This window comes from Idiotropiscis lumnitzeri, chromosome 12 (assembly GCF_059441095.1).
Source record: "Idiotropiscis lumnitzeri isolate Australia: NSW breed Sydney's pygmy pipehorse chromosome 12, RoL_Ilum_1.0, whole genome shotgun sequence".
Lineage (NCBI taxonomy): Eukaryota > Metazoa > Chordata > Actinopteri > Syngnathiformes > Syngnathidae > Idiotropiscis > Idiotropiscis lumnitzeri.
The window spans coordinates 8924336-8944512 of record NC_142402.1 but is presented as its reverse complement, the minus strand read 5'-3'; the positions used below and the strand labels follow the sequence as shown (position 1 = coordinate 8944512).

General features: G+C 38.4%; 3 protein-coding genes across 4 annotated transcripts; 2 read left to right on the top strand and 1 right to left on the bottom strand.

The window, feature by feature from the left end:
• Nucleotides 1-554: 554 nt before the first annotated feature.
• LOC148325756 (complement factor H-related protein 1-like) lies at nt 555-5753 on the bottom strand. Of its 2 annotated transcripts, XM_088310711.1 has the most exons (10): nt 5288-5753; nt 4112-4291; nt 3845-4036; nt 2890-2958; nt 2591-2647; nt 1928-1972; nt 1676-1837; nt 1385-1555; nt 790-815; nt 555-702 (listed from the first exon to the last, which is right to left on the bottom strand). In XM_088310711.1, exons 1-10 carry the CDS (start codon nt 5550-5552, stop codon nt 691-693), a joined length of 1179 nt encoding a protein of 392 aa, XP_088166837.1. In that variant the 5' UTR covers nt 5553-5753; the 3' UTR covers nt 555-690. The 2 variants fall into 2 exon arrangements, with proteins under 2 accessions (XP_088166837.1, XP_088166839.1); XM_088310713.1 differs by lacking the exon at nt 2591-2647 and having other exon boundaries at nt 5288-5749.
• Nucleotides 5754-7544: 1791 nt separating this feature from the next.
• fggy (FGGY carbohydrate kinase domain containing) lies at nt 7545-16098 on the top strand. Its single transcript, XM_088312159.1, has 16 exons — nt 7545-7676; nt 7900-8110; nt 8408-8519; nt 8640-8791; nt 8921-9009; nt 10094-10209; nt 10286-10414; nt 10982-11085; nt 11610-11717; nt 12134-12195; nt 12600-12762; nt 13948-14022; nt 14146-14266; nt 14650-14744; nt 15435-15496; nt 15611-16098. The coding sequence occupies exons 2-16, from the start codon at nt 7907-7909 to the stop codon at nt 15717-15719; spliced, it is 1701 nt and encodes a 566-aa protein (XP_088168285.1). The 5' UTR covers nt 7545-7676; nt 7900-7906; the 3' UTR covers nt 15720-16098.
• Nucleotides 16099-17020: 922 nt separating this feature from the next.
• On the top strand, nt 17021-19627 carry LOC148325754 (polyisoprenoid diphosphate/phosphate phosphohydrolase PLPP6-like). The gene is made up of 2 exons (XM_088311674.1): nt 17021-17417; nt 19184-19627. Exons 1-2 carry the CDS (start codon nt 17042-17044, stop codon nt 19603-19605), a joined length of 798 nt encoding a protein of 265 aa, XP_088167800.1. The 5' UTR covers nt 17021-17041; the 3' UTR covers nt 19606-19627.
• Nucleotides 19628-20177: the final 550 nt, after the last annotated feature.

The following is a 20177-nucleotide window of genomic DNA, read 5'->3' as shown; positions in this document are numbered from 1 at the left end:
GTAGCGGTATAGATAATGGATGGATGGATGTTTCAAATTATTTCATAGGGGAATTTTGATCATGGAATAAATCAAACATCTAAGTCAATGTACCACTGCGTTTGCATGCAAATGATGAATTCTTCCATTGTACACTTTATTTGATTTCAGCTCAAACTTTGCAAATGGTCATGAACTTCTGGTTACTTGTTCAGAACAGAGAATGAGTTTATCTTCAAAATCTGAAACAGTGGTGAGTGGTGACTCGAATTCTTTCTGTGTTGAATGAATAAATAAGTTGTGAAATGAGCATTGTCATTTAAAAAAATAATTTTTTTTTTTTTTTCACATTGTGCTCCTTCCACATTTTTGAACCGATTTAAACCCTTGTATTTTCACTCTCATTTCAATAATTCAGTTAAATTTCCATCAACGGCATTTCAGCTCATTGTCAGCTCTTCAGCATTCATGTGCAATTTCAACAGAAATTCCCGCTTGCTTCAAAGTTGGGCATTGAGTTTTATGGATAACGGATGATTGCTCCAATCACAGACAGAAACACCACAAAACGATCATTGCTTTCTGTGAACGATTTTATGAGAGTGACAAGCAAATAGACAAAAGTATTCATAAAGACCTCAATGAAAAGCCAACCATAGATTTGGGTCCTCATAAAAGCTGTTGCGAGATGCATCTTCAGTCTTGACCTTTTTAGCATGTATTCTGATGACAAAGACAGAGGATTTAGTTAGTCAGAATAATACACCAAAACTAACATTGTATTATTGAACAAAAAATATTGTCACTTACAAACTTCAGTTCAAACCAATTACAACCTGAAAAAAATTACAAAAGCTCGTGAATATGTGAGTTTTTAGTCAGCGTCATGCATTCTTGTCATTAACGGGAAGTCAACGGCAATTTTTTTTTAGCAAGAATATGTTCTGTGCAGCCCCACTAATGGAAACATGGCATTATTACTAATATTGTGTTTATGGAATATGATTTAAGCAGTAAGATCCACCCGATTTTATCCATCTCAGGGGGCGGCCAATTTGTCACTTTCGTCGACTGAAAATGACATCACAGTTGCTCAGCTAACGACCAATCATGGCTCACCTGTTTTCTGAAGCTGAGCCATGATTGATCCTCAGTCGACAACTTGACATATTGGCCGCCTACAGAGATGGCTAATATCGGCTGGATTTTGCTGCTTAACTCATATTTCATAAACAGAATATTAATCAGAATGCTATGTTGAGACTTCGTGGAGGCACATAGAACAAATTATTGAAAAGAATATTTTTGCGTTGACTTCCCCTTTAAGAACCAGATGAATGCCATAGTCTGAAGCATGTTAATACATTAACTGGAAATAATAATTAAAAAAAATATATATAATTACATTGGCCTAACGTTATCCTTCCGTTGTTGCACCTCCCCACCGAATAATGGCTCGTCAGCCAGTGGTCCAGTTTGACACATTCAAGTCTCACAGTCTCCCCATCATTTATATATTTGACGCCGTCGTATTTTAACTGGGAATATTGAACAGTATCCACGGAACAGTAGTAAGCTGTACACAAGAAGCAACAAACAACAAGTTAAGCAAAATCCATCGAGTAAAAGTCAGTTGTTTCCGTTTAAAAAAAAAATATATATATATATATATATATATGTATGTATATGTATATACCTTTGCAAGTGGGCGGTGTGGACCACTGGCCATTAGTGTAACAGTACACTTTCTCCAAACCCTCTTGTTTGTAGAAACGGCCACATTGGTATTTCAAAAATATTGAATCCCTTTCCACAATCTCACCATTGGTGACAATTGGAGGTGTTCCACATTGGTCAACTAAAATGGTAAAAGAGAAAAATTTACTCATGATGTCAGACATTTACTGTCTAAGATGATGAAACCTTTGAATTATGAATGAATATCTACTTGTAGTAACTCGTGGATCAGTAGAACTGGAGTTGGTTGAAGATCCTGAAAGATTGAATGAACACACCCTGATTAACACATTTTATTTGTCATTTAATAACCGGTTGAGCGGGATAATCTTTTAAAAATATATTTTGCTTTTCATATTCTCACTACTTGGCAAAATCCTCAACGTACGAGTCTTGACTCTCATTGCGATGTATTACTTTATCATGCTTCCTTGACACCAATGTACTACTTTCCTATTAGTCTGAGATTTGGCACCATCTTGTGGCATCTTATACCATAACAGAAAAAGCCCCGGATGGGGCGTTTTTTTTTTTTTTTTTTTTTTTAGCAAATAGGAATTACTGTAATGCCACACAATTGCTCAACAACATTCCCATACGCCCATTTAAAAGAATAACATTTTTTTTTTTTTTTTTTTACAATTGAATCATGAGACTTTGTAAAATTGAAAAGAGAGAATAACCACACCACCCAAGTTTGTTATTTGAAATGTTTCAAAGCCTAACTAACTCGACTAACATACACAAAAGCAGTAGCAAATCCGTAATGATGTCAGTATTAGGATGGAAAACACTTGTAGGCCAAAAATATAAAACAATGAAGTGAACAGTAAATAAGGAAGGTACGGTAAATTTATACGGCTCAGTGACCGACTCTCAGTGTTTCCACTTCCAGACCCATCGTGTCCACCATCTGGTCTTTTGATGACAACTAAACATGAATAAAAAATTCATCAACCTAAGCATGTCATATTCACTGCATTGAAGATTTAAATCACTTTTAACTTCACATATCAGAAAGTCAAAATCCATCATGATTACTGAAGTGATGTAGGACTACAATTCATTAAATCTCAAGTCTTACTTTGGTCTTTTTTCAATTTATTTCAGTAACTACTGTTTGTGTTTAATTTAATTATTTTTTTTAACCAACAATTTTGTTCTTGTCCATACCTCCACCTGGAGGCCTTGTCTCACTGCCAGTTGATGTGGAGCCACCAGGAGTTGGCTTTATTTGTTTGACTGTGGAAAAAAAATCAAAATGATGGAAGTTACATGCTGTCTAGTCCAGTGTTCCCCAAGGACACATATAAGAAATATCGCATGCGCCACTACAAACAAAAATGTACACAGTAAATTTTCTAGAGTACATTTTACCCTCAACAGACTATATTTGGTCCGAGTAAACAGAGTAATATTTGAAAGTACAATATTCAGTGTAAAATATGCAAATATTTTACTCAAGTTTTGCTCTGTTTGCTGGGACCAAATATAGTCTCTTTAGAGTCAAATGTACTCTACAAAATTTACTGTGTACTAAAGTCACAATGAGTTCATCTCAAATTACTCACAAATGTCCTGACAAGTGAGGAATCTATGCCTGCTTCGTTGAAAACAAAACTACGGTACTATTTTATTGGATGTGCACAATTACTGCCCTAAAAACAAGTTGCACATCTACTGAAAGAGGAAGTCAAGCCAAAAAATTATGTTATATGGCGGCCCACTCGTTGAAACATGACATTCTGATTAATATTGTGTTTGTGGAATATGACTTTAAGCGGTAAACTCCACCTATTTTTAGCCATCTCAGGGGGCAGCCATTTTGTCACTTCTGTTGACCGAAAATGACATAACAGTTCCTCAGGTAGTGACCAATCATGGCAAAGCTTCAGAAAACAGATGAGCTATGAATGGTCATTACCTGAGCCCCGAATAACTGGCAGTCGAGAGAAGTGACAAAATGGCCGCCCCCTGAGATGGCTAAAAACGGGTCAATTTTGCTGCTTAACTCATATCCCGCAAACACATTATTAATTGGAATGCCATGTTTTGACTGGTGAAGGCGCGTAGAACAATTTGTTCCAAAGAAAATATTTAGGTGGACTTCCCCTTTAATTTTACTCACTGCATGGCAGGGCGACCGACCAGGTTCCCTCGATGCAAAAAATGGACTTTTTCTGTTTTCCTTCTACATCATATCCCGCTTCACATTCGTACAGTATTTCAGTGTCCGAAGCATACACATCCTGACGAGGGCCCTGGTTTATGATTACAGCGTTGGGAATTTTAAGTGGCTCATCACATGCCTGGATACTTCCTGTGAAAACAAGCACAGTATAGGTTATGGATATATGGTGACAAGATCTTAAAATAAAAAATCGGACAGTCTTACGTTCACAGATTGGTATAGAGAGCCATGTCCCATTGACGCACTGAGCTGTCGCATCCCAGTGTTTGTATGAATAGCCGGCATCACATGTTATCCTTATTATGTAGGTGTTCTCATACCAACCCGTTGAGCTTGATGTGAATTTTGCATGAGGGATTGTTGGTGGAATGCAACTGTTGACATCTGGGAAACAAAAAGGGATAACAAGCAACTTTAGACCTTAATACATTTTAATCAGTTTGGAATACATACTGTATATGCTTTGTTTTGTTTTAATTAGTAGTACATGTGACACTTGTAGTTTGCGATTCACAGATTGAAACAAAACCTTTGGGACTTCAATATTAAGATGCTGAATATTCTGCATATCTGCATCTGCAAGGAAGCTCCTGGGTCAAATGTGTGCAAAAAAAATCACATTTTTAATTGCAAATTAATATGATAAGAAAGCCAACTTTTTCCCAATAAATGTTTTTTCATTTTTTTACAAGAACAAAGAAGCATTTTGTTAGAATAGAAAAAAAAATAACTAATAATGAAATCATTAAAAAATAAATAAATAAAAAGCAGCCATTTAAAATGCATTAATCTATTTTTTGTACTTGTCTATGTGTCCCAAAAAATACTTGATTGACTGATTTATTGTAAAAAAAAAAAAAAATGCAAATTTCAAAACTGTAATATAGTACATTTTTAACAATGCTACATTTGTTAGTATTTATTTTTGTATTTATTAATTCTTAGTAATTTATCTCATTAATCAGTGAATTGATTTATTGTGAAGTATTTTTATTGAACTTTTTTACATGTATTTGTTAATTTTTTTTTAAAACATCTTATTAATCAAATAGTTGATTTACTGTAAATAATAATGTTACTCAAGTAAACACATAATACAATTTCACTAAACATTTTTTTTGAATTTGTTGCTACCAAGACTGGTAAAAAAAAAAACAATACAGATATAACATGCATTTTTTTGGATTTACACATAATTATTATGATTAGAAATAATTATTTTGTTATTTTAAAACAAATATTTTAAGCATTTTACGTCCACAACTTTTTTATAATTTGTGAACCAACGCAAGAAAGTTATAACCTGGCTCATCTGTCCCATTAAAAAAAATCAGCACACGTGTATTTTCACTACTGACACACCGTTAGTCCAACACTTACCAATACATTGCGGTTGAGTGGACCATTTGCCATCCTGACATGTCGTTGTTGCCCACCAGCCCGCCACTGCTGGCTTGAATCCGCTTTCACACGCATAGTGCAACACGGTTCCATGCAAATATGAATCTTGTTGAGGAACAAGATAACCTCCATTCAGAGTTGGCACACGACAAAAACGATTTGCTGAAACGTAGCGATGGGCTCCAGAAAACCAAATCAGGAAAATCCATCCAATATACTTCTTGAACATTTCCAGCAGCATCATGATAAAAAAAAAGATAGTTTGAGTAGGTACTAAATCGAATGATGTGAGTCTGGTTGTGGTTCGCAGTTAGTAAATAATTGCAGCTGTGACCTTCCCCAGCTTCGAGATGAAGAAATAGCAAACAATACTGAGTAAAGTATCATCAAAGGATAACTCATAAGTCGAAACACAAATGTACAAATGTGCTCGGTACTTGAGTCACGGCAACCGTAAATTTCCCAAATGACTCATTTCTTCAACAAATGATGACGCATGTTAACTGAGGGTTGAATTGAGAAAGAGACCCATGGTGTTTTTGCACCCCCCCTCCAAAAAAAAGTTTAAAAATCAATAATTGTTTCCAGACTACCCATTTCGAAACAGCTTCCCAGGCAGCTGTGATTAGAGTTTGGAACTGGGACACAGCAAGACAACATAACAGTACATCCCCTTACATTTATGTCAATATGTTTTTCTATGAGTAGAATGTCTATATACTATCTGTTTTTAAACAGGAAACGTTCAGGAAAGAATCCAAAATAACAGTTGTTTTGGGAACGATTCCGTATTTTCTGGACTATAAGATGTTACTTTTTCCCAAGATTTTGAACCATGCGGCTAAATACAACAGCGGCTTTGGCTTTTCTGTGGATTTTTCTTTCACCGGTGGAGGCGCTCTATAGTCCAGAAAATACGCTAAATAAATATTTTTTTTTTCCTCTTGGGTCTGCTCTGTTTTAATTAGCAAAGTTGTTGCTGTGTTAGAATGCACTGTTTTAAGAATCTGTTCATGTACCTTTATGTGCATTCACAGTACAAAATCGTTCTGTACATGCAGTAAACAACTAATTTTTTTCAACATACAAAACTGCGGTTTATAGCATGGTGCGGTTTGTATACATGTGTGTCTTATAGCCCGGGAAATATGGTAATTTTGTCAGCTATGACTCTTTCACTGGCGCTCTCAGGGGATGGGACTCAATCGGCCGAATTAGTGATCAGTTCTTCTAGGGAGCCTCTCAACTTCTCTACGTTAGAATCTGATATGCAAGCAGGCTAAGAAATCACGTTCAACCTGCGATTGAGTTCACTTGTGTCTGGGTGTTAATCAGCGGCCACAACACATTAATCATGACTGGCAAGTTTCTAATTTCCAATAAAGCTGCCCATATCTGCTGAATTTTGTCATAAATCAGGAAAGTGCCAGCTCCACATTTCCAATAATGTTTGCGACTTCTACAGCCTCAATGCAAAATATCAACACAGATACTATCTTCCTCTTCTTCCAGGATTCCAAATTACTATACCCAGCCATGAACATTCTGCTATGGCAAACAGACCCTTACTTGATGCTTTATGTGGCAACCAAATCACCCAATCAAATTACACAATTGGAGTTCGCATTTTTACGGTTGACTATAATTTTGAACAGAAGCCAAGGAAAAATTGTGTCAAGATTTCACTGATCAAAAGGCCAAGACTGGCCAACAGGCCTTAAAATTGACACATGGTCTAAACAACTGGAAGTAATGAGAAGATGGGCCTTGCCTAATTATTTTTGTTCTCTCCTAGTAAATTTGGATGCCCTACAAAACAAAACAAAACAGCATAGGCTAGCATATTATTTTTGTTTACATGCTGTCTTGTTTTGGTAACATCAGCCAAACCCGCTTTTTAAAATATTTTTTTTTTTTTTAGTTTTGTACAGGCATTCTAAAGTGCACTTGCAAGCTATTTAAGATTTGCAGTACGTATCTCAGATACTAATTTTACTATCATTCTATTCTAGTCTAATTTTGACCGAATTTGCACAAACAGATGAAAAAAATAACTATGACGCTGACATTTTAAGTAACCGCGCATTTCCGTGTGAATTAATTAATCAATTTGTTGGTGTGTGTGTGTGTGTGGGTGTGTATATATATATATATATATATATATATATATATATATATGGCTCACAACATTATCGATGAAACTCGAAATACCCTCTCCTTTTGTAGTCTCAAGCGAGAAACGCAATTTGGTGTATTTTGGCCTCTTTCTCTTTCCGTTCTCCAAGAGAGCACCTAGCTCAAAGTGCAGTACAGTAATTTCTTTTGGCCGAAAAGTCGAAAACTAGATTTCAGACTTTGCAGGCTCTGGGTGAGTTCGGAAATGTTGTGTTTGCTGATAAACTGCATTTTCAAACTTGCGAACTATAATATACTTAGACCTGATCTGTTACTGTCGCTGCGGTGTGCCGAATGCTTTCTTCAATCTGGACGCGCGCTCGTTTCAAGCATATGCAGCGTGAAAATGCGTAATGTGCGTCTTTTCTAAATCTGTTCCAATGTTGACACTGGCAGTGTTTTGAATCTATGTGCAGGTCAACCATGCAGGCGGTGCCCTCCCTCATGGCTGAAGTTTACTATGTCGGAGTAGACGTGGGCACTGCCAGTGTGAGGGCTGCTCTGGTGACTCGAGAAGGTCAATTGAAGACCGCCGCTCAGGAGCCCATTAGCATCTGGGAACCCCACAGCGATCATTATGTGCAGTCTTCTTCTGAGATTTGGGAGAAATGCTGCGCCGTCGTCAAGGTAGGAGCGAGCTACACGAGAAAGCAGGAGATGCTAAATAGCGCCCCCTAGAGGAACAGTCACTCAACTGCAGGGAGGAAGAGTGGGAATGTGAATGACAGATACTATGATGTCATGATGCGCAGGAAAACAAGAGCAGAAGTGCTATAATAGAAGGAATCAATTATATAATAATGAAATCTTGATATGATTATATATGTATTGAAATGCAATAAATTATGTATTTAATTTTGCCACTCTTGATCATCCGTCCAAATGACATTTTCTTTGTGGTAATATTTTATTTTTGTGTGTCAGGAAGTGACACGGGGCGTAAATAAGAAGCAGGTGAGAGGGATCGGTTTTGATGCTACCTGTTCCCTTGTGGTGTTGGACCAAGGCTTCCAGCCTGTAGCAGTCAATCAGGATGGTAAAGTCGTCATTTCGCCCAATGACATGTCACGCGTCGAATGTTCGTCGTCATGTCATCACCCTTAAGGCAAGACAACAATAACAACCACAATGACAGCCTTTTTTCGTCCTTATCCAGGAAACAAACGGAGAAACGTGGTGATGTGGATGGACCATCGTGCCGCTGAGCAGGCTGCTCGTATCACAAGCACAGGCCACAGCGTTCTTAGTCGGGTTGGAGGGGTCATGTCACCGGAGATGCAACCACCTAAACTACTCTGGCTCAAAGAGGTGAGAGGTGAGCAGAGGTGCAATGATCTAGTTATGTTTGATGTTGTAGGTTTTCTTTTTTGTCCCACCCACATGTGAGCATTTGTTCTTGGTGCAAAGATTGCTGCTTTTTTCGTCCCACTTCTGCAGAACCTACGGGACATCTGCTGGAACAAAGCTGCTCACTTTTTTGACCTTCCAGACTTTCTTTCATGGAAGGCCACTGGCTCATTGACCAGGTTAGTTATACCGCAACAATAATTTCTTCTATTGTCATGATAGAATTGAATAACATAATAAGCCTTTTTTTTAGTTCTGCACTAGGGAAATCCTGGTTTTAAGGAGACATAAAGACATAAATTTACAACCTAAGATGAGGCATACATTAAAATCATTTTTTGAAAATCACGTGAATGGCTCCTACTGGACATGAATAACTATACTGTAAAATGTGTCGCAGGCAATATTCTGCAGTGTCTACAAACAGTTGAGTATAAAATAAATTGCTGAAACATCAGCTACACTAACTTACACAATAGGGTTACGCTAATTTGTCACGCCCATAAAAAGTGCGATTATGCCGACTGTTTGGAAAAAATAATAATTGGAATGGATGCCACTACCCATGGATTTCATTTTCCCTCTACTCCTTCCATATGCGACAGCTCAGGGATGGGCAAACTATGGCCCGGGGGCCACATTCGGCCCGTTAAGGGTTTTAATCCGGCCCACCGATTTTGTAAAAACCTTGTTAATATTTTTTTTTCTCTTTTTTTTTAAAATAAAGACAGGAGGAGAGAGATCATGATGATGAGATCCTGAAGGATCACAAAACTTTCAGTGCTTTAAAATAGAAATTGTTAGTAACAAAATAGTTGCATTTTACTCATATAATTTTCAGTGTTTTAAGGCTCATTTCAATAAATAGCTAAATACTGTGGTGTGTCAAAGGCCGATATTTTGTTGTATCTGTTGTTGCTTTTGTTCATTTTCATTTAAAATTAAATTCAAATTAAGAAATTATATATATAAAACAAATATATTTTTTTTCTCCGATGAGGTGAAAAACACTCCATCCATCTGCTTGCTCCTGGTCCGGCCCCTCTGTCATATTTTCGAACCCATTGTGGCCCATGAATCAAAAAATCAAAAAGCCCCCCCTCCACTTAAAACCTTTTTGTATTTAATGTATTTTATTTTTCATCGAAGAAATGATCATTTTAAGTTTATTTATATTTAATTGAAATCCACGCCAAACGCTATTACATCTCCAATGTTGGAAAACGGGCAGATGCTAATGGTACTTTCTTGATTGTTTAACAGATCGCTTTGCACTCTGGTTTGTAAATGGACGTATTGCCCCCCAGAGGGATGGGATGTCAGTTTTTGGACTTCAGTAGGATTGGAAGATCTCGCTGAAAACAACTTTTCCAAAATAGGTAAATTCCAATCAAATAAATATACATAATTAATTTAATTGTATATAGTTTGAATGATTCATGTTTTGCCTTCCAGGAAACATGACATGTTCCCCTGGGAGTCCTCTCGGAGATGGCCTGACTCAGGAGGCAGCAGTAGATTTGGGTCTCGATCCAGGAACTGCGGTGGGGGCTTCGCTTATTGATGCTCACGCTGGAGGCCTTGGTATCTCAAGCAGAACATAAATTCTTGTTGTTGTTGGTGGTGTTTTTCGGCAACAACTGCACCTTTAGTAGACGGCAACACCTAACATGTTGTGACATCCCTTGCTGTGCTGCTTCTCTGCTTCTGACCAACCTGAGCATCTGGATTTTGTTTTTGCTCTTTAAACTACTCCTGAACTCTCCATTTGACACAAGTCAAAGGTTACAACACTTAAAAGAACACATGCTGGACATGTCACAGTGATGTACGCCGCCTTGCCCTCCCGCACACGCATACGCACTCACTGGTTTTATTTTAAACAATCCGTACAAATATTATTCCAGACGTTATTGCCACTAGTGAATTTGAAGTGGCAATACCAGAAAACATGGACACTCTGCTAAACTATTTGTCTCGGAGTGGGCATTTAACTCATTCACTGCCATTGACGGGTATAGAAGCCAAAAAGTGCATTCATTTTACCTGTGATGGGAGTGAATGAATTCAAAGAGATAAACTTTTCATCAACGAATCCTAATATACGCTGAAGTGTCATTGTGTTAGGAGTCATTTGCTCTGTTTCTCCAGGTGTGATAGGAGCAGATGTAAAAGGCTTTCAGCTGCCGTGCGAGGGCCAGCCAATCACAACACGTATAGCCATGATCTGTGGGACATCGTCTTGTCACATGGCGGTGAGTCTTTAACAGTATTCCCCTATTATATAACATTTATTTATTTTTTTTTTTAGTATAAATGAGTCGCTTATTCTATCGATTACTTGAAGATTTAAATGCAATTTTATTTCCATTAATGCTTATCACGAAACCATTTTGCCCAGATAACTGTTTATGAACCAATTATTGTTGTTTAACGGGTTTTCCAAAACAACAAAACATTACCATACATGACGGATTGATGACGTGATCACCAAACTTTTACAGTTGACAGGCTGAAATGAGAGAATTGGGAAAACTTTATGTTCAACAGTAGTCTTAAACAATTACTCGTGCACATTTTCTAACATAAACGCTCGGAAGAACTTGCCCCTTAGTTTTTTCAAGTACAATTCCAAATATGAGAAAATGCACTTGAAAGAAATATTCTTCAACACGGCTTATTCTTCAGTCAATAAGAATGCATGTTTTTTTTTTTTTTTTTTTTTTTTTAAGTCACGTGTTGTATTTAAAAAGCAGTGATTGACTTCAACTTTCACCAGATCAGTGAGCAGCCGCTGTTTGTGCCGGGTGTGTGGGGTCCCTGCCTGTCTGCCATGGTCCCAGACATGTGGCTGAACGAGGGAGGACAGAGTGTCACAGGACGACTGGTCAGTGTCTTCTGCTCTGGTGGTCCTTGTATGTGTTAAACCAAATAAAAGTCCCCTTTTGAGAACTGATTTTCAAGTGATTTCAATTACCGTACATGTTGCGTGTTCAATATACAAACGATACGAATACCTGTTATTTATTAAAACAAGGTTACCAAAATATGAAAAGGATTCACAACTGCAAAGTCAAGCACTAATGATATATTGTACATTATTTTTTGGGGGATTTATATAAATATATATTTTTTTCTGCTCTCAAACTGTATTGTGCAAGTGTACTTAATGTTCTTACCGATAATGATGTTGAGATCAGACACACAGTACATCACTTCTCGAATATTTGTAAATCTTAATGTGGTCATGTGACATTCTCCATACGTGACTTTTCTGTATAAACAACGTGTCCCCTCCACCAGATTGACCACATGGTGAAGGGTCATGCCGCTTACTCGCAGCTCCAGGAAAAGGCGCGGCAGTGGTGAGTGGATCCATTCAAGACTCGGCTCTTCAAAACCACCGGAACACAGCTGTCATCGTCCATTTGCTGATACGTAATAATATAAGAATTGATTCAGATTTGGTTTGGCCAGATTGTTGTGTATGACTCAAAACATTGAGTCGTCCAGCTAATTGCAGGAAACAACCCGGACCACCACAGCCATTCACACTCTTGTCGACACCTATAGACAAAAAAAATTGTTCTCTTCAATTAGTCAGATACATATTTTTTTGGGGGGGGGATTTCAAGACACTATATTCCTTTGTTGACTGACTCCATGACGTTAAAGGGAAATGTCTGAAAAAGAATGGTCACGATCAAGTATGGACAATCAAGTATGATCTCAAATGAATTTTTGGGGATGTTTTTCTTTGTTTTCTTAGTTGTCACACCGCAGGCGACGGCATCTACAGCTACCTGAACAACCACCTACGTCTAATGGCATCATCGTGTCCGGCTGTTGACTTGCTGGGCTCAAGTCTTCATGTGTGGCCAGACTTTCACGGGAACAGGTCACCGCTGGCTGATCCCACGCTGAAGGGCATGGTGAGTCTTTTTGGGCTTCTGTACCCCCAAAACTCTTTTGTCATTCAATGACTACCCCCTTACTTACACGCGTTGATGGCATAACAAAAGAAATTTTTTTTTTGTTTAATTACTGATTTATTAAAATAAATAACGTCGCCTTGCAAATTATAAATGATGTGTATAAAAAGGAATCAAAATAGAAAAAAAGCGCCTTTGTTCTATATCGTCTCTGTTTGGCGGAAACGTCATGTCCAAATATCTACTTTGTAATTTTTATGCTATTTTAGTCAATTTAAAGCGGTGAAAATAGCAAATACATAAATAAAACAGCTGCTTTTGAGCGCAACTTAATTTTAAGTGTTTCCTCTGTGTGCGGAGGAAGCGGTGTGCTGTGATGGCCACCTCTATTTATCATCTGTTTGTTTTTTTAATTATTTATTTATTTTTTTTAAGACAATGAGTGAAAATACAAAAATTCGCTGTATTAAGTTTGGCTTCTTTAATATGGGTCGAGGTGGCATCGCAGAAAGACCCTCGATCATGTGCCGCGGAGGTATGCGCGTGATTAGGTAGCTCGTTGTTTTATTTATTGCATCACTCATAGCTTCGAACGTCTAAGAAGGCGTTTTGTGCAGGTGGTGTAGCCGAAATGAAGATGTATTGTATTGTATTGTATCGGGCAGACATTTGTTGTTTTGACATTTTCAAAGGCTTTTTGCACAATGGGCGCTTCACATGAGCGCGCTCTTTGAAGTGCTCGGCTGCCGCCGGCCTGGTTTTTGTACTCTTTTAATCATGCCAGCATTTGAATGTATTTTTTAGGGAAGAACTCAAACAAGCTGGCTTTTTTTTTTTTCATTTTTCTTTTTCCTTTAAAGTTGTCATTTTAACACGGCGTGGATTCCTCCCGACAGTGACTTCACATTCGTTTACCACAAAAATGTGACCTCTTTTGAATAAGTCCCCTTTCAACAGACGTTTAATTTTTAAATATCAGGAAGAAAACACTTAAAAACGCTACTAACGTACACAGCAACATACTGTATCGCAGTTCTACTTTTTCTGCGCTTGAATGCAACACTTGAGCTGCCCCTTTGGCTCTTGTGATTTTGCTGCGGCTGTGCCACAGGTTCTTAATCTTTATCCTTTGAGGTTCCACTGTTGAATTGAGACATTTGGAATTGAGTGATGGTTATTTTACAGTTGGTGGGACTGTCCCTTTCTCAAACTTTGGATGACTTGGCTTTGCTCTACTTGGCCACCATACAAGCCCTGGCGGTCAGTACACTACTTTTTTTTTTTTTGCTTCAAATGACCTATGAGTGTTTGGCTTGTCTTTTGAGGTAGGGAGGATTTTATTTGTTTCCCTCTTTCCTTCACTGGATCCTTCTCTAATTTCAGCTTGGTACACGCCATATACTGGAGGCCATGAAAGACGCCGGGCATGACATTAAAACCATCTTCTTATGTGGAGGATTGAGCAAGAACGCTGTGTTTGTTCAGACTCATGCCAATGCAACCGGTACAAAGTACAAACAAGGGACCATGACATGCTTCTGTGTTTGGGAACAGCAACTATTTGTACCACTAAATAAACATGCACACGAAAATATTGAGAGGATTTTTGCTTTTGCTTTCGCAGGCGCAAGATCTGCAATGCTGCTTATTGTTTGAATAAATATCTATATAATTGGATAACTTCAATTATGTCTTCTAAGTTGTGCATCAGATTTAGGTGTAAATACCTTCAAATAAAATGAGGCAATGATCTCTTGTTTCATGTTGTTTGAATGTCAACCCAAAATGTTTTCAGTCTAGAGCAAATATTACGGACTTGATCTCGCTTCATAAATTTTGCTCATATTTATTTAAATACTGTTCCATAACCAATTTGGTTACTTTCAGGGTTGCCTGTGGTCTTGCCAGAACAGACAGAGGCTGTATTGGTGGGAGCAGCAGTTCTTGGAGCGTGTGCATCCCATGATCATGGCACAATACAGGTGGAAAACACGCACACACTCACATGCACGCACACACACGTCACGACTCACGCAACTTAAGTTGTTGATATCTCGAACTTTTCTTCATAACTGTTATGAAATTAAAAAGTCTTTGGAAGTCAGTGTATCAACATTTCATTATTAATGCAACCTTTTCTTTTTTTTTATGAATGAATGCAGACCATGTTTGTGTGAACAGCACCAAAAGATATTTCCTACCAGTGCCATTGACGCGCTGACTCACCACTTCCTTCATCCGGCTGCATTATATCACATATTTTCACAGAAGAGAGTCAGATTTCGGAACAGTGTGCTTAAGATTCAAGATGCTGAATAATCTTTCACTCGGTCAAGTTATCATCCCTGTGATCTCCCAGCCTCAGCTCTCGTAACACCAGAGAATGATGAGCCTTTAAGCCAGATACACTAAAAATAAGACATTATTGTTATGACAAGGCTGCACCTGTCAAGCTCCCCTCCCGACGACTAGTGCAGCCGGCAGTTGTTGTGTCTGATCCACTGGATTGTGCAGCTTTAAGCTGCAGTGAGGCCGTGCACTGCATTAGTCATGAGCTGAGCCGCGTCAAAACCGCTGTTAGCCCAATTCTTTCTTCTGCTGGGTCATAGTCGGCCTGAAAGTGCACAACATGATTTATTCATGTTTATTTTACATTTTCATTACTACTTTAGGAGGCGATGGCGAAAATGGCTAAAGTGGGAAAAGTTGTTGCGCCTAATAACAGCCTTCAGAGGTAAAGTGAAACTTTGACATCTTTGTTTTGTTTTTTTTCTTATTAGCTCTCATTCGTTGTCCCATAAATAATCAAACAGCAATGCAATAAATGAAACCATAACCTCTTTTGCAGATTTTACCAAAGGAAGTATGAAGTGTTCCAGTGCCTTGTTGCCCACCAGAGGGAGTACCAAGCCCTCATGAACAATTTTGGGACAGAATGTCATTCACTGTCACTGTGAGAAGATTCCTACCTGGGATTTTGGGCCTCCACAGCAAATCAGCATATTGAAAAGACTGTTTTGTGGAGACCCTGTCAGTCATGAGCCTTCATCTTCCCCATTCTGTTTCGGCCTACATGACTACTAGTGATGTAATTTTGTGCATTGGAAACAATGGCATGTCTCCTCTGCTTTTCTTCCTATTATGATTTCCTACTAAAGGTGAGTTCTTGTACTTGTTTTTTAGTTTTTTTTTTAATTATTATATATATATTTTTTCTTTTTTTCCCCTCGCCCTCCTTTTGGGTTAAGATCATTAATCTGTCAATTGTGGGCTTGTGAATCTCTTTGAGACTCGTTTGTGATTAGGGGCTCTATAAATAAATTTGACTTGCCTTAACTACTGTTAGAGGAAGGATTGTCTTTCATACATACAGTGACATCTTATTGCATGGCGTGAAAATATTTCGCTGGTAAACCATGTATCATGTCTTGTTCAAAAGTTAAAATTCTGCAGTTTTTGTAAAATCTCCAAACCAAACATTGCTTATCACTGATATCACTAAACGAGTCACTTCCACCATCAACATTACATACACTTGCAGTTGCAGATAACATCCCATATAACACTGTGAACTGTATCTTAATGTAAATAACACCTTTCTTTTCTGTCATATACAAAAAAAATAAACAGTTTCAGAGCACTTTTTAGGGTGGGTATACACACCCACGTTTTTTTTTTTTTAATACAAGTTTTGCGTCAAATGTTATTATATAGTTCTGGTGGACCCAATAAAGCATGAAAACAATGCACACCAGTTTATGTAATTTTTTTATGTTCTATACTGCAATTATTTTCGTTTTATTTAATTGAGAGTTTTTATTCGTAGTATTATTGTTGAAGTGCAGTGTAAATTTGTGCCTTCTTTACTATTTATAACTGCGTTTATTGGTAGGATTTTTTTAACTGTTGTGTGACAACTCACCCTGGTGATGGAGTGGGCTGTAACAGGATACCTCTTTGCATTTTAAATTAATCTGTGATTGTGTACCAGAAATTCAAGTGTATTTCATTTATAGCAGACAAGGGGTGCCACATGTCAAAGCTTGAGCTCTCTAGAACAAAGAACCACCGAGTGACACTTGACTCCCCTACTTGTCTCTCCATCCGAGGTACTTGCAAACCCCCCAACATAAGAGTTAATAGAAGATAACAAGAGGAGGAATGGAAGTACGGTACATGTATGATGGGGACCACGTGACCACTCGTGCGCTTCAACACATGTGACACAGGTGGCCGCCACATTTGGGCGTGTGGCTATCTGGGGGACGCCAAACGAAATATGTCCTCAGCGGTGTCCAGACGGAATAGCTGCCGCGGAAGTCAAAGTGGAACTCGATCGTCATCATCGGAATGTCGACGTCGGGGCTCCAATTGTTCTTATTTGGCTCCTCGAGCGCCGAGTGAGGAGCTTTCCGTCAGCTTGAGCCAACCGATAGTCACCATCACGCTGCGCTTCTTGTTGGCCATCGACTTGTGGTTGTCCAAACGGCTTGGAGTGTGTGCTTGTGAGGGTTCATCCTGGGGTGGGATACGACCCCTGGTGAGGCTGGTGGAGTTCTCCGGTCATGTAGCCCCGTGGCTCATCGGCACTCTATACGCACTTCTATGTGGGCACACTGCAGCAGAGCAGGAAATCATGCTCAATTTGGCCTTGGGTGAGTGGCAATGTGCATTCTTTAAATTTTTCTGCCATCATTTTCGAGCATTTTGAGGATCATGATCAAAATTGTATTATGGCATAATTACGCACCACTATATGCATAGGTGGCAAAACTGCTGAACTTTAGTAGAAGAGCTGATACTTGAGCATATAAAAAGGGCTTTTAAAATTCTGCAAATAAAAGTTGCTTCAACCTAAATGCTTTACCTTAGTCCTGGTGAAATGTCTGTTAGGATTGGTTGTTTTATTAACTTAACCATCACTTTAGACCAGTAGTGGCCGGCATACAGGTTTAATCCAGCCCGCAAAAACATTTGGTAAAGTATAAAAATAAGTACGGCCCAATTGAATAAACAGCTTTTACTAATTAGCCAAATGGACACCGTTAGTCGTACACAACTAATATACATCTATAAACTTAATTCAATGAGTTTTTACCATGACCTCAGATCTTTTAACATGCATCGTAAAATTCAAGGTGGCGGTCAATCCGTAAACCTTTCTTTCAAAGTGTTATTCTTGATATTTACAAGCAAATTGAAAGTTGAATGTGGAATTGACCTGGATGTCACGCAACCTAGTTTTATTGGGGAAAACACTAAGTACTACATAAATAAAACATAAATGTGTTAAATATGGTACTCCACTGGATCCTAAGCAGCTCGAAATGGATTCCATTTTATGTTAAAGCTGATGGCGATTTGCATAACCGAACATAAATTAAAGAATGCTGCTGACTGGCCAATACATTGTTGTGGGTGTCCATTCCTTGTGGTCCATAGCTGAGCTCTTTAAATATAATTACCTACTGTACACCAGAGTAACAGTTTATGCATTTTCATGAAGCTGTAGAAAAACACCAGTTTCTCTAAATGTATGATCAAAGTAATGTACTGTACATTTTAGCTGACTTTGGCTTGCCCGCATACTGTACATCCCAGTGCGTGTCAGGAAAAAGCCAGTACAGTCATGGAAAATTGTTCTTTGAGCTGGCACCACCGGAGCCACTGAGTGACATGCACACAACACAAGTGATGCTTTATTTGCACGTGTAGATTATTTTGGATGACAGACAAAATCCCCGCGCTGGTATACTCGTCGGCCTATTGTCCTGTGATGAAATGCCAGAGCTATTCTGGGAATGTGATACTGGATTGCTATGTTTTGGAAATATCAGGGCTTGTTTTACTCTTGGGAGGAAATAATTGTCTTTTCCGAGGAACTGATTTTCATTATGGCGCAGGCGTGCACATTTTTGAGATCGGAAAAGCAATTGAAAGGTGGGAAATTCTTTAGTAGAGATCGTTTCAGATCCTAGACGGTTGCATTTGTGTTTATATTTGATATTTAATGGTCTTTGACTTCAACATACATATGATATATGATAATCACAATCATATATAATATGGAAAACTTTTTCCATAGGTTGCAAGACACATTTTCAAACAAAGTGCTTTATTTTCATCAAATCCGATTTTTCATTTGACGGACTATGACACGTTTTTTTGGATTGTACAATTGATGACATTTTAATCGTGATTACGATTTTGGCTGCCACAATTAAATTTCAATGCAGTGTTTTGATATTTGTAGATCAAGGAACTGATGTTGCTATTTGTGCATTCACATTTGCCCATTTGACTCACTCAACAATTATTAACCTTATAATCATTTTTTTCACCATTTTGTTTTTCAACATGTGAATTCTATGTTAAGGACACTTTAAGTTCATTTCAACAAATGTTTTTTTCACCCTCCCAGCACTGCTCCTAGATCTGCTGTTGGTCAGACTCGTCAAGACTGTGGTCCGACGTCGACGGCCATCCCAGAACCGCACGGACTTCTTCTCCACTTTCTTCATCGAGCGCTACTCCTTCCCCTCGGGCCACGCTACACGAGCAGCATTGTGCGCCCGCTTCCTCTTAGCCCAGCTGGTGGACACTAACTCCATGCGAGTGCTGGTGTTGGGATGGGCCGGCCTGGTGAGCATATCCCGTCTGCTTCTGGCCCGCCACTATGTGACAGATGTGGGCTTTGGTTTGCTAATGGGTTACTGCCAATATGACCTTGTGGAAAGGTTCTGGGTGACCTGGGACTGCCTACAGGACCTGCTGCTCATGAGGTTGCAGGAACGATTTCACAAGGTTTATGGTCGTCTGTGGATGGCCGGTTGGACACATTAGGACAGTGTGTCGGGATTTTGTGCCTGCATAGGGATGGAAAAGAACACAATCTTTTGTGTTTGGGTGAGATGAACTTTATCCTTACACACAGATTTTGTCACCTCTCTGCTCCTGCATCGTTCAGCTTCCTCACTATAGTTCTGAAAGATTTGTTTCTTATAGTGGTTGTTGATTGCCGTGGGGTAGAAATTCAGTGCATCACACTTAGAATTGACTATTCAAGTGTATTCACTTAAAATAAAACTTCTTTGTGGTTTTTTTTTTTTTTTAGTAAAGGTATTGTACAGTATTTGATCTTGTTAGTTGTAGAAGTGTTTGTGGGTTAGTATATAACTAATCCTAATGACTGAAGCAACTTCTGTTATCAAAATGATAATTTGGAGAGACTTTGTGGATGAATATTGAAGAGAGTTTGTTTTGCTGATTGCCATTTATTGTTTGTCGGATACTTTGACTCTCATGTTATGTAGCTAAACTGTAAATATGATGCAATGCACTTCTAAGCCACTGCAACCATGATAACAATTGTTGAACAAATATCTCTTTGAAATTGTCAATTAAAACTGAACATG